General features: G+C 36.9%; 4 protein-coding genes across 5 annotated transcripts in view; 2 read left to right on the top strand and 2 right to left on the bottom strand.

The window, feature by feature from the left end:
* Positions 1-13,868, bottom strand: part of LOC113679774 (uncharacterized) — an 88,785-nt gene that overhangs the window by 7,596 nt on the left and 67,321 nt on the right. The window lies entirely within an intron of this gene.
* Positions 1-13,868, top strand: part of LOC149051899 (uncharacterized) — an 80,264-nt gene that overhangs the window by 48,535 nt on the left and 17,861 nt on the right. The gene's annotated exons all lie outside the window — the stretch shown is intronic.
* Positions 286-5,732, bottom strand: LOC149051901 (neurogenic locus notch homolog protein 1-like). Its single transcript, XM_089200105.1, has 3 exons — positions 3,995-5,732; positions 1,230-1,492; positions 286-411 (listed from the first exon to the last, which is right to left on the bottom strand). Exons 1-3 carry the CDS (start codon positions 4,065-4,067, stop codon positions 286-288), a joined length of 462 nt encoding a protein of 153 aa, XP_089056231.1. The 5' UTR covers positions 4,068-5,732.
* On the top strand, positions 6,707-11,226 carry LOC149051900 (uromodulin-like). Of its 2 annotated transcripts, XM_089202525.1 has the most exons (6): positions 6,707-6,844; positions 7,612-7,940; positions 8,507-8,653; positions 9,000-9,122; positions 9,638-9,778; positions 10,295-11,226. In XM_089202525.1, the coding sequence occupies exons 2-6, from the start codon at positions 7,616-7,618 to the stop codon at positions 10,657-10,659; spliced, it is 1,101 nt and encodes a 366-aa protein (XP_089058651.1). In that variant the 5' UTR covers positions 6,707-6,844; positions 7,612-7,615; the 3' UTR covers positions 10,660-11,226. The 2 variants fall into 2 exon arrangements, with proteins under 2 accessions (XP_089058651.1, XP_089058686.1); XM_089202560.1 differs by lacking the exon at positions 9,000-9,122 and having other exon boundaries at positions 6,731-6,844.

Raw genomic sequence — 13,868 nt, 5'->3', positions numbered from 1 at the left:
TTATTAACAAAAGACTTGAAAGAAGCAGGATGGTCTTTGAAACAGAAAATGAATGCAACACCTAAGGGAGGTGGTTCAAGTTCTTTCCTGTTCATACTTAACAAGACACAATACCCAGAGTTGAGAAAAAGAGCATGGAATTCGAAATTGCGCCCCCATACTTCTTTCCCCCCATAATGGGTCTTATTAAATATGTGTCACAAGTACAACCGATTCTAAATCTTGAACCCTCTGAAGAAATAGACCACTGCGTTAAAATTAAAAGCAAAATTCATTTCTATCATTTTAAGCGTCACCTTCCTCACAGTCGTGGCCAGTGAATCCAGACGCACATAAACATCGATATCGTTTTCTTGTAAATCCCGACTGGCAGGTGCCGTAATTTTTACACGGAGCTTGAGCGCAAAAATTCTTCAAAAACAATAAAAAAAAACAACAACAAAAAGAAAACTCGTCACTGGCGTTAAAAGAGAAATTCTGTAAAAGACACATTACAAAACTTCGAGACCACATTTTCAGCATAAGGTGAGAAGAAGAATTATCGCTCCCCAGGATGGGATGTCACGAGTAACTGTCTAATATCTTGACAGCCTTCTTCGAAATTTCGCCGAGAACCTGAGAACAATTTGGTGGAGAAAGGAATTTCAAATGTAGCCCGTGTAAGTCACTCCCATCACTCAGAAAAATCGGGAAAGGTCGTCTGTAGACAGGCTATTAGAGAGTAAATTGTCTTTCCCAAGAACAGCACTCAGTAACCCCGCTCATAGCTCAACTGTATCGTTATATCCATAGTCGTACACACTCTTCTGCCGTGAGATGTATCTAATTATTTCGATTATTAAACCCAATTCAAGCCTGAAACCCAATTGAATTTAACTAACTTTTGCAGAAATGCATTCGAAAGGCCATTCCATTTATTATTGTTGTGCTTTCCTCATTGCAAGAAAAACAGCGATCAATTATTTGCTCAAGGCCGGTGACCAACGTTCTGAAATGACTTTAAAAAATTACCTGCTTTTCTTAATAGAGTTAGGTGTCCTTAGGGCACTCAAAGGACTTTTGTTTTTTGTTGGTACTTTTCTACTAAAGATCCGTAACGAGATCAGCACTTGTCTAAAATTTATGTAAAAATACCAAATGATCGATAAAAGGTGTTTTCCAGACATGAATATTAGGTATGATGAATTGAAAAAGAGAAAGTAGTGCAATTTATATTTAACGACTGGTACCTTGGTTCCGTGGTGCACGTAGTTCGCTGCTTTCACCAGATCTTTATCATACTCCTTACTCGTTGAGTTATTCAGTTCACAGTTGTGTGGTTCTGCACCGTTTTCTCCAAAATAAAAGTTAACACTAACGCAGTTGTGGTCCAAGTAGCAACGATATTCACACGTATCCCTGTCAATCACACTGATGTTTGCTATGGTGTGGTTAATAAGACGTTCTCCCACGAAGAACAAAGTGGATGGAAATGCCAATATACGGCATTGATCTAAAAATTCAAATCAGTAAGAGTTAAAAAGCAAAATGGGTCATCAATCCTGTGGGTCTCAGGTGTTTTTAGTTTCCCTGTTCGATGCACGTGTAACGATAATTATGACATATTCACTAATTTACCGGAGTTCAAGTTGTATTAAAAGTAACAACGGGTAAGGTTTTTTCAAGCCTGGAAGATCGCTAGAGGAGGATTTTATGACCTCCAAAAGTTGCGAACTGCAACACTCAAAGCCCAAACTCCGATGAAAAATTCGTCCTTAGAAAACTGCAATTAATGTTTAATGTTATGATATAGGTAAGACGTTTCAATCATGAACTTCCAATTTTTCTACATTATTTCAAATCACGATTTATTATAAAAGCTGTTATAACCAAGCGCGCGTTTGCAAGTTCTACCAAACTCCAAATGAGCCATCATGGTGTCTCGACGTAGGCATGGCCGAGCATGTATAACACGAGGTTTGCAATTCACCTAGGCAGGTAAGTTCCCGTTTGCCCCCTCCGAGTGGTTTCAAAACTCTCAGACTTTTTTTCTGTTCCATTTCGATTGAGATACACCTTTAAAGGCTAAAAATTAATTATAGTAAAAATGCTAGATAATACGTGTTTAAAAAAAAGAAAAGAAAAAAAAATTATTGAGCTCCGTCAATCCACGAAAATACCTTTGGAGATAACGGTTTTTCATTCCCAAACGCTATACGAGTTATGGCCGTGAAGAAGCAAACTGAGCTTTCTGACCTTAAGTAAGGCTTTGCGACTTCGGAAACTCTTTTTCAGAACAGTAAGTATTCTTTGAGTTGACGAGTCCCAAAAGTGTTGTTGAATTGAAGATATTGATTCAAAACTTACATTTTTCAGAATTCTCAAATTTTCAACAAACAGCGACACATTCTGGCTGTTGATTTTAATAATAATAATAATAATAATAATAATAATAATAATAATAATAATAAAAACGAATCCAAAATGCTGAATTGATTATGCGGGTCTCGCAAATGCAAGGAATTCTTTCGTTTTCCGCTTCAAAGAAGCAAATTTAGCTTTTCTTTAAATTAAGCTTTGGTCTCTTAGTATTTATGGGCCGTTTTCGCCTTGCCTTTTATTGTTAGTTTTCGCGTAGAGAGCGATTACGGGCTGAACCCGATTCAATCGTATTAGAAATTTCTCTTTGTGCACAAGCTATATCATCTATGTTATAAAATAATTGGCTCGTGCTATTAGCGAGTGCATGTCGTGTTATGGATCTACATAGGAAATTTGGGGAGCACTCGAGAAGCTAACATTGCTCCTGGCTTCACCTCGACCAACTCACTTCTCTCGTGCTCTGCAAACTTCCTTCGTGCATCCACTTCACGATATACACACGCTAAGCACAAACCATGCTTAATTTTACATTGTGATTTTTATTTTGTTTTTGTTCTGTTTTGTTTTTCCATCATTCGTATCAATTAAAATTGTTTTCGATAAAACGTGAACGTGTTGAATAGATATTTAAAAAGACCCCTACCAAACCGCTATTGAAGTTTAAGATCTTCCCTTCCCTTCATTGTGCATCGATTTAATTGAGTTAGGAAAATGTCCCACTAAAGAGTTGTTAATTAATATCACTATGGGAATGGTTACACATTCATAACTTCTATCTGTTAGCCACCTGTCAAGTGAGAAGTTTTAATGCGCCTGGTTATTTGCATTCAGTACTCCTTTTGCATTATTGAAAACATAATTACTTTCCCTGTATATAAACAATTTTCTTTCTGTTTTTATTGGCTATGAAAACCTTATTCTTCAGGCTTCAAATATCGCACAATGCAAACACAGCAGGAGTGCTATAACGAGAAAAATATGCATCGAATTCCGAGTTCTAAAAGTTACACGACAACGTTTTGATCTATGTTTAACACCAGTCTGCATTCTATTTTCAAGGTAAAAATTTTTCCTACAAAAGTTGTCTGAATAAAAAAAATTATATCTACTAAATATGACAACAGTGAATGATAATGTACCCAAGAAAGATATTCTTACTTCACGAGAGAATGTAAAACTAACGGAATGAAAAGCATTTCATTTCCAATTAGTTAATTCATCAATTTGCCTTTCCTTGAGTGCAGGGCTTTTCATATTTAGAGGATCTTTCTTGCGAAAATCTTTTCATTAATTTTAGATGACCTTGATGAAACTTTAGTTTATTTTTATATGAGTGAGATTATTATTATATGGGTGTTTCAAAATAATTGAAGACTATAAGCAACGAAACATATCATTAGCTAAGAAGTTGCGAAGATTGCACGCTCATAACTTTAAAAAAAACTATGCAACCATACGTTCGCATATAGTGAAAAAGAATCGAAAATATTTTTGAATGAATAAAAGATAACAATGCAATGAATTGGACTATGAGTTTCTTAGCCATTTTATCAATTAGGCCTTTACATGGCTGAAAGTTTTGAAGGAGAAAACTGAAAGTTTCGTATAAACAAATGCAAGATTTGAAACCTACCATCTGGGCAGGATAGAACTTGTCCGTGGGAGAGAGCCACAGAAATAAATAACAAGTGGAGAAAAACTCCCATGTCCTCAAAAACCAGCTGAAAAAGAAATTCTTTCGATGTTTTGTAGCGGTTGAACAAATCGAGAAGCTTAACAGCAGTTTGTTGACTGCGATGGATGTACTAGCAATTTAATGTTAGACTTCCTAGAAACATGATAGCCAATCACATTTGGATATATCAAAGATGTCTAACACACCCTCACAGAGAGGCTGTTAGATTGATTGATGTGTATTGAACTACATAATTGTGTTAGTTTTCTCCTCAGGCAGTTATTTCCATCCTCCATTCGCTATTGTAAGGGACCCTTCTTGTAAACGTTTCAGTAATTCATATGCAAAATCAAAAGAAAAGAAACTATTAGTTGAATTCTTTAAAAATGCAAGCGCACAAAAAACCTCCAGAAATTTGCATATTAAAGATTTCAAATTGCTAACTCTGCAGTATTCTAACCAAATTTTCTCGGAGATTTTCGAGCATATTTTTAGAAAACATGGCTTCACTGAGGCAAACTTCGTTGTTAAGTACCGCTCTCGCTAAGAGCGGTCCTTTCGACTTCCCGTCGAATAAAGTTTTCCTTGATTTTTTTGCCCGTGAAAGAGGTTTTAAGACACGTCTCAAAAATTTGGTTGGGTTTTTGTCCAATTCTCTTCTTTCTGTGTCGCCACAAGCTAAAATTGATTTTTCGGCTAAACCGCCCGTATGGACAGCAATCGAGCGTGCTGCAACTGCAATAATATAGCTCACGGAATCTTCTCTTCATGCCATATGGAGGATTTATTCAGTCAGAGTTTAGGTAAAATATGGAAACTTCACATGAAACCTTATTCATACCAGCGTGATCAGAGGATACCCATCTCTTCGAACGTAATTTGTGTAAGATTGTGTAAGGAAGAATTCGTAAAACTTAGGCGTAAATAAGGCTAGAAAAGCATATCGGTGGAAAGTTTATACACCAGTTAGGTCACTGATAGCCTCAAGCCTGCGGGGACACACCTGTCAGAACTATGACGTCACTCGCATTGGAAAATTAGCATGAAGACTTTGACTCCGCAAAAATCGATTGTGTGGTCAGAATTGAAATATGTTTGAGTAACGACTCTAAAAGCGTTGCTCGTTTCTAACAACAGAGGGAAGCGTTGTTCGTTTCTATAACAATAAATGCATGCAGCGTAACATACAAGTAAAGTTCTGTTGTGTCTATTTGTGACTTTCTTAACGACGACAGATGAAAACACCACGTACATGAATGTCGATTGTCGCGTTCGACAAGTCGGTAAAAGGTAAAGCGAGTAACACAAAAAAAAACTAACTTGTTCCCTTGCGTAAGGTAAGTGTGATATTTTTAAGATAATAGTCTATTGTTTATGCTTGTGACTTTTTTTCACAGTAGTAGTCTGATAGCATCATTTCCCTTAGGATCAGAATAGGCAAAAATTATTTAGTTGTGCTCTGTTTCCTCTAGCGGTTGCATGTATATTTTGATCCGATCAAAGTATATATGAAGAGGGTAAAGCTAGCTACAATACGAATACGAACTGATCAAAATGAGCATTCATCCTTGCATTGAGTGTGGTGGTGAAGTAAGACCACGTCAACAAGCCCCCCAGTGCGACGATTAGGGTCGATCATATGGCCTTTCTGACCATATGATTGATTTCTGTGTACTTAAAGTCTTTATGTCTCTATTAGAAACCAAGAAAAATTTTCTCGAGCTTACGAAATGCCCATGAGTGAGAAACGAGTAGGCACCAAACGAACAACGCTTCATTTTTTTGTCAGAAACGGAGAACGCTTCCCGTTGTTGTTAGAAACGAATAAATTTTTAAAATCGTTACTCAAACATATTTCAAATCCGAACAGGCATATGATCGATTTCTGTGTAGTCAAAGTCTCCATGGTATTGTTAAAAACCAAGAAAAAGATTCTTAAACTTACGAAACGTCCATGAGTAAAAAACGATTACATACCAAACGAACAATGCTGCATTTTGTTCTTGAAAACGAACAACGTTTCCTTTTGTTGTTAGGAACGAACAACGCTTTAAGAATCTTCATGGTGTTGTCGGAAACAAAGTGCGCTTCAGTGATAAAAATTTCTCAACGTTATTGCCTAGTCTGAAATTATAATCTTTATAATATTTGTTTCTTTCTTTGCTTTCGAAGCATTTCTGCTTACGTACTGAGAAGTGATTTCTTCCGCAGACAGATTAACCCGATGTTATGTCGCTAGTTTAGGTAAATTTTATTTCGGTTTAACTTAACTAAACATAATTCTAACGGTGCTATTCTCATTTCCCCCCGCCCCCACCTTAAATTTATCTCTTAATATAACATTCTTTGCACAGCTTCAATTGGCAAAACGCTAACGATACCATTTTAAGAGAAATATTTACGTTCTTCCCTTCTCCTCAGTACTTTTGACTGTTACTTCAAGGTACACTTTATCATTTCTTTCCCAAAACTTTCGGAAGCTTCATGTGATAAACCCATAATTTTGTAGCTTAAATTTTATATTATTTTAAGTTTCAATCAGGGATGACAACATTAGTCTTTAGCTTCGATAAATATTGATGTTGTGTCGACTCAGGCACTTTAATTATGTTCTTAAATATTGATTGAGATTAGTTTTTTTTGTAACCCTTTCGGCTTTGTGAGCTTTTCAAGCCATTCATTTGCAATTCTCAATAATGCGTAACGGTTGTGATCGAGATAAAACCTCATTTTGCGAACAGATATCCAACTTTAAAGGGATTTACTTCTACAGAAAGATCTTGGCCAAATTCTGCTCATCGGTGAAAGGTTGGCGTTTTCAGGTTTACATTCACTAAATAATTTCGCCATAGCGTTCGCTGTGTTTTAAATTTTTTTATTTTATGTTTGTTATCAAGCATAGCGAACTCAGTGATTCCTTTTGTTAGTCAGAGCATCAGAAGAAATATGTTAGCTTAGAAACATGGCTAATGTTACCAATAAGCCGTAACTGCGCTGGAGAGCCTTCGGATTTTGCACAAGCATTGCAAAAGTGATTTCGATCATTGTTAGATTGAGAATGTAACACTAATCTGGGTTCTTCCCTTCTCCTCAGTACTTTTGACTGTTACTTCAAGGTACACTTTATCATTTCTTTCCCAAAACTTTCGGAAGCTTCATGTGATAAACCCATAAGTTTGTAGCTTAAATTTTGTATTATTTTAAGTTTCAATCATGGATGACATCATTAGTCTTTAGCTTCGATAAATACTGATGTTGTGTCGACTCAGGCACTTGTGGGAACCCTTTCCTGTACCTGCTATCCGATTAATAAAGGTAACAGGACCGAGTGGAGTCCAATTCGGTCTGTAATCACACGAGTGATTAACAAAATCGGACGACCGCGAAGTTATCACCAATCAGGCAAATTGAAGTGCACACCCGTCAGTAACTATGACGTCACTTGCATTGAAAAATTACCATAAGAAACAACATGATTTTGAGTGCTATTTTAAAACTCCCCCATCTCTTGGCATAATTCTATAAAATATCAGCCACTCGAAAGGACTATATTTCTGGTCGAATGTTATTTGCAGTGAAATGATTTGCCGAATTGGTCTAAGGATGGTTCTTCCCGTTGCATCTTTATCTATCGTCCACCTGCTGTCTGCAATAACCGCTGAACAGTGTGGAACGGAATATTCCATTTTCGGCATGATGTTAACGAGACACAGTTTTAAGACGATGAAGAAGTCTAGCGCAATGGAGTGTTTACATGCTTGTAGGGATGACGTGAGGTGTCAGAGCCTGAACTACGTAATAGGGGAAGATAGCTGTGAGTTGAATGACCGCACTAATAAGGCCAAACCTGAGCATTTTGTGCCAGATTCATTCCGATATTATCTTACACGAGACAAGAATAGGGGTGAGTTATTGCTTTTTGTTTTTAACATACTCCAGAAACTACAGTCGACTAAACTACAAAAGAGAAAGAACCGTTGGCGTATTCCGTGGTCTCACATGGACCCATATGCTAGCAAGGCACTCGAGTAGAAGACCGGATCCCTGTGCATATCTTGGCGTGGCACAGCAGTTCATTATAAAAGCTTTTTGTATAATTTAACGTAAAATACATAATGTGGGCTTTTTCCTCTCCCTGTTATTTTTCTTTGAACACTTTCTTTAGGAGGGCCTTATTAAGGTGATTGTTTTTTTACGGTTGAAAGTTAAAATTTTAGCCATTTCTTTTTCCGTTATGTTTTAAAGCAAAACTTTAACGGCTGTCTCTTTTACGACAACTGCTAACTGGTTTTTACGACGAGCACGACAACTGCTTACTGGTTTTTTATGCCTAACGGCTAAATTGTTTTTGCTGTGTTACGGCTAATGGTTAAACCCATTGAGACCCTCATTTAGAGACATTATTCTTCATCCCTGGGGAGCCAGCCAGTTTCTTTTTTTAATTCTGATCCCTCTGTTGTTTTCTTCCAGTCCCTCTCGGTTCCATACCTGAGCTGCCTGCGGAGACATGTAGAGAAATCAAGTTGAGTGAAGGTCACGCAATCAGTGGCAACTATTGGTTGAATTCGATTGTTAATGGAAAATCCCTACTTGCTCAGTGTGATATGGAGACAGAAGGTAAGTTTAGCTGTATTGAAACCTCTCGTTTTAGGCAACTGTTTCCGGGGGAGGGGAGTGGGGGGTAAGTTTATGAAACTATTGAGCTACGTCAGTGGGAGAGTATAACAAGGTAATTTAGCCGTCGTTAGAGCGAATGACCAAGGGCTAACGCTCTTAACGTCAGCTTTGAAGAAAAAGTAAAATTGAATGAAAAGGTGATGCTACCATAACCTTTGAATCTGTATCGAAGTCTCAGAGGTGTTTCATGAATAAACTTGCGAATGTGGAACTTTCATTCTGAGAGCGTACTTTTTTAAAATATAAAATGCTACGTCTATGATTTTTTCGCAATTTGCCTCATCAGATGTTGACGAGTGTAGTGCTGACGTCCATATTTGTGGTTCTAATGCAAACTGCACAAATACCAACGGCTCTTATTACTGTTCCTGTCATTCTGGTTTCACTAGAAGTGGCAAAGAATGTGTAGGTAAGGACATTATGTACAGATTACTTTTGAAATTACTTATTCTTTTTGTGTGGGACACACAGAAGGCCTCTTGTTAGAGAACTATGCTCATTTTTATAAACTGCTCGTCGTACAAGTTCACTTCATGTTCAGTACTTGTTCGTCATCTCTCTCTCTCAGATTTCTTCCACCATGTTCCTCTTGATCGACTTCCTTAATTACGGACTATCAGTAGCATCAGCATCCATGCGGATGTTTGATATTTTAAAAACCGCACAAATGATAAAATTGTTTCATAACTAAGATAAAGAAAGTCAAATAGTTTTTTTTCCAGATGACAAATATATAAAATCAATTCCGAAGGAACTTCTTTTGTATCCCTTAAGGAAAATAGCCTTTCTGCGGATTGGACTTTTTAAAACCAGTTTCATCTTAGTTACCTTGTTTTGCATTAGGAGATGATAAAAATTGTTTACCTAGAAAAGACTAATCCATGAACTGTTCAGTGTGAACAGATAACTTTTTATATTTCCCAGATATAGATGAATGCACAGCTGGTGTTCACACTTGCCTTCGTGTAACAGCCACGTGCATTAACACCATTGGTTCGTACAACTGTTCTTGTAACCTTGGTTACGTAGGGGATGGAAGAACAAGTTGCTATGTGCAGTCAGCCGGTTGGTGGTTTTTTCTTTTAAAAGTAATGTGAAATCATTTTACTTACAATTGCAGAGGCTAGCATTTTTTTTTTCATCTCATACTATCTCAGATATTTTCGTCTGACTTTAGATGCTTCACTGAAGATTGCTCTTCTTTATTTTTTAGAAATTAGGGCGGGTAATGATTCAGAAGAGTGAGTCGTGAGCCGTACATGTAAATATTTTATCTCAAAGAAAATAAGAATGATAATTTTACTCGAATTGAGGTTCAAAGCTCTTTCCCACGCACATGATCAGAGGAGAAAATATCTTAATAACAGATTAATGAACTGATAAAATGCATGAAACAAGAATGTTGTCAATCATTTCGAACTGTGTTGAAGCCATTGAATCTCCTAAAGAGTATTTAAAAAGCTATGTAAGAAACGTAAAACACCAAGGAGACAAATGAAAATGAAAGAAATGAACTGAAACAACAATGAGGTAGCATCACTATAACTCTTTAGCTGTGCATTTATCTGTTATCTCTCTCAGAATGTCAAAATCCTGCAAGTCTTACGGAAGCTAACAGGAAAGAAACGTTCACCGGAGTTGGTTTATGCGACAATACACTCGGTCCAAAATGGTTTCGTTTCCAGGGGGCAGCCGGAAATAAAATGGCTGCCACATGTGTTCCAACTCACCGCTGTGGAACGCATGCAACTGGTTGGTTAAACGGGGTTCATCCTACAGTGAGCGAGGGTATAGTCACCAGGCAGGTCTGCTTTAATTGGTCAGGAGGATGCTGCGTCTGGTCCATCAACATCCAAGTAAGGAATTGCAATGGATATTTTGTGTATTACATCAGTGGTACGCCTTCAGTGCATCCCTGTCACCTGCGCTACTGTGGTGCTGACTAGACTGTCAATGAAAACAATACGAAGCGCGTTTTTCTTGTGGACTCCGAAAATTTTCGACTCATTTCATCCTCAAGGATCTTTTTGTGGCTGTGAAATGAAAGTGGTATTGGTAGTCATAGTTCTTAAACTCGCAGAAAATTTTTTTCCTCGAAGAAATTAGGATACGAAATTTCTTTTACATTATTCAACCAGATTAATGGGGAAAAATGTTAATCAGCCGGCAAATTGGTGAATAAAATGATCAAATTTTTAAATGTAAATAACGAATAAGGCGAAGGGTTGCAAACACTTGCCTACGTTTTAAGTATATTGACGTCCGATATCAACCTTTGTTCCCTTAAACCCAGTCGTTCGCGGGTTTTTTTTTCTTCGTCTGTGGCCTTGTTAACAATGAATCCATGTTTAGCTTTAAATCACAAATCAGTGCTAAGCTCTAAATTCCCATAGCAGTTGTGATAGCCTCAATAAATCATTTGCAACTTATTGTGTTTTAGTGAAATAAAGACAAATAGTAATAATAATAGAAATGTGATCAAATTTGTGAAATAAAGACAGATAAAAAAGTGAGCCGAATTTGTGAAAAATATATTGTTGTAAGGCCTGTAACTGGGTTGGCGGTCAATTGCCTTGTTGGTTGAGTTCACAGGCGGGTAATCTGCTAAGGACTGGAACCCGGTTTCCCTTTATCTCTCATATTGCATAAATATTTAATATTGATTCAAACCATTCTATTGAACCTTATCAAGGGATTATTAATAATGATTAAGTCTAGAGCATTTATATTTTCTTTGTTTTTTCATCCTTTCCGCGAATCTGATGTTTTGCCCAGCCCCAAAACGAAGATTTTTCCTTCGATACTGAGTTTGTGGAATTCAATTTTCTATAGCGAATAGAAATTTATCTTTACAAGTGATGTTGTATGATCCTCTTTGCTGGTGCACTACAGAGGAATTGTATCAGTCAGTGAGACAATTTAGTGGCTATTTCACAACTAGACTTTATTTCTACAAATATCACGTGCAGTGAAGTGTAAGTGTTGCTCAGTAAATAAAAATAACAAATGATAGAAGCTTACTGCTCAACATTTACGATATTTTAAAAAAGTCCCGAATAAAAACATAAATAAATAAGTAAATAAACTGGTACATATGGTTCCGTTGTATCACTTGGTCCATCAGAGAGCCTATTCCGGCACTCAATTGTTATCTTAATTATTGTTTAAATCTTTGGCAAACAGCATTAGAGTATGACTTAAGAAGAGGTGAATCGTCCCATTCCATTCGAATAGAGTCGATTCGACAACATTTTCAACTTTACCTCGTAGCAGGTTGAGGAACAGTTTCTACTTCTAGAAAATCGACTTCCGGTATTACATTTTCACATCAAGAGGGACGGTTTATTCAGATTTCCAGTATCACGACACCACTTAACCGCGAATTGACTTCCGGTAGGTCGATGCTCCTTAGTCATACATATAGTTAAAGATCAACCTCATTTGAGTTTAATCACTATTGTCACTATCATTGTTACCGATATTATCACTATCATTACTGAGAAACTATTGTCATACCATTTTCCGTGTGTATCACGTCTAGGTTTTAATTACCTGTGAGTGTTTGTATGTTTTATTAGTTACTTTGTGTACTTGAAGTTCATGTTTATATCATTGTGTATTGTTACTTAATTTATGTCGAGTAATTTGTCATGTTTTTTGCATAAATTTAGTCCTGTGTATCAATATTTATGTCCAGTCTTATGAAGCAGCCTCGTCGCTTCTTTAAATGCCTGTAAGACTATGCACCGCTAAGGTGAATGTTTTCCTTTACTGTGAGTTTATTCATAAGATGTCGCCAATACCCAGACTTCCCCATCCAAAATAATTTAATCATTGACTCTTATTTCACTAAATTTTTCATTCCTTTATACTTTTATTTGGTATATAGTTCCCTTCTCCTGCAGCTTTTAAACGGAAGTGCATTCTTACTTCTTTTAAATTTATCTGGTGGTTGGACTTGGAAAATGGGCTCCGCGATAACGCTAATTTGGCCGCAAAACGGTCACTTATCACAATTGTCGTGCACATTATTCCCTTTTTTCTCCAAAACTTTGTAGACGTCTTTGCATAAAAAGAATTTTTCTCCTTTGACTAATTGAAGAAAATAACCCATCAGGTCTCAATGGGGTTATGGCTTTTACGGCTAACGGTTAAAATTTTGGCCAATTTACGGCTAACAGTTAACACCTTTCCATCGTTTCCACCAGATGTATTTTTTACGGTAAACTTTTCTTGCGACTAACGGTTAAAATTTGTCAATTTTTTACGTCTGACGGCTAAATTTTTTGGCCGTTTTATGGCTAACGGTTATCCCCTTTGAACCCTCTTTCTACAACTGTTACTTTAAAGCTTGCATCAGGTAAAAGTAAAAGAGAATTTATATCGATAAATTAATTATGCTATGATCCAGATCGTTTTAAATTATCTACTTCTGTTTTTGTAGAGATACTTCGTAAATGCACGTCCGCTCCACTGTTAATCTTGCATCGGCTCATCATACTTTAGGCTACCTAAATTTCAGTCTCATTTTACCAAGCCTCTAAATAAAGTAGATAGGGTTGTCCCCCGAAATTCTATCGATCTACCTTTAGTATTATGGTAAGGTAAGACGACATTCCAAAATTTTCCAGTTATAACTTTTTACCCTGTTTCTTGTGGGAGATTAAAAATCTTAGCCCAAAATTCAGGGATACCCGAAACACCGTGACACCGCGCACCGCTCTGTAACACTGCGGCCTGGCTCAAACTCCATCCATTCCAAGCCATTTCATTTGAACTCCATGTTATTAAAAAGGAGCAATGGTGAGAAAAATAGATACGTCAAGCTTCATTGACTAGTACTATTAAAAAACACACAAGACAGCGACAACAAAAAAAAAGAATACGTTAAGATAAATGAAAGTTTAATCGTTTGTCTCACGATGAAAGAGTCAGGCTAATCAATCGTGTATTGATCACGACCTTTCGACACCTATGCTGCACGTCCTGGTCAGCATTAATCTATGCGGTGGGAAAGAACACAATTGGAAGTTTAAACATATTCAAATACTAGAATATTATAACCAACCATAGGTGCTTAGTTTTAAGGAGGGTAAGTTTTTAAAGAATCTCTGGTGCTGCTTCGGTGGGAGAGTTTAGCAGGTAATTTAGTGTT

The sequence above is a fragment of the Pocillopora damicornis genome, chromosome 1 (assembly GCF_964200805.1).
Source record: "Pocillopora damicornis chromosome 1, jaPocDami1.2, whole genome shotgun sequence".
Lineage (NCBI taxonomy): Eukaryota > Metazoa > Cnidaria > Anthozoa > Scleractinia > Pocilloporidae > Pocillopora > Pocillopora damicornis.
This window is presented reverse-complemented; position numbering and strand designations above follow the sequence as displayed.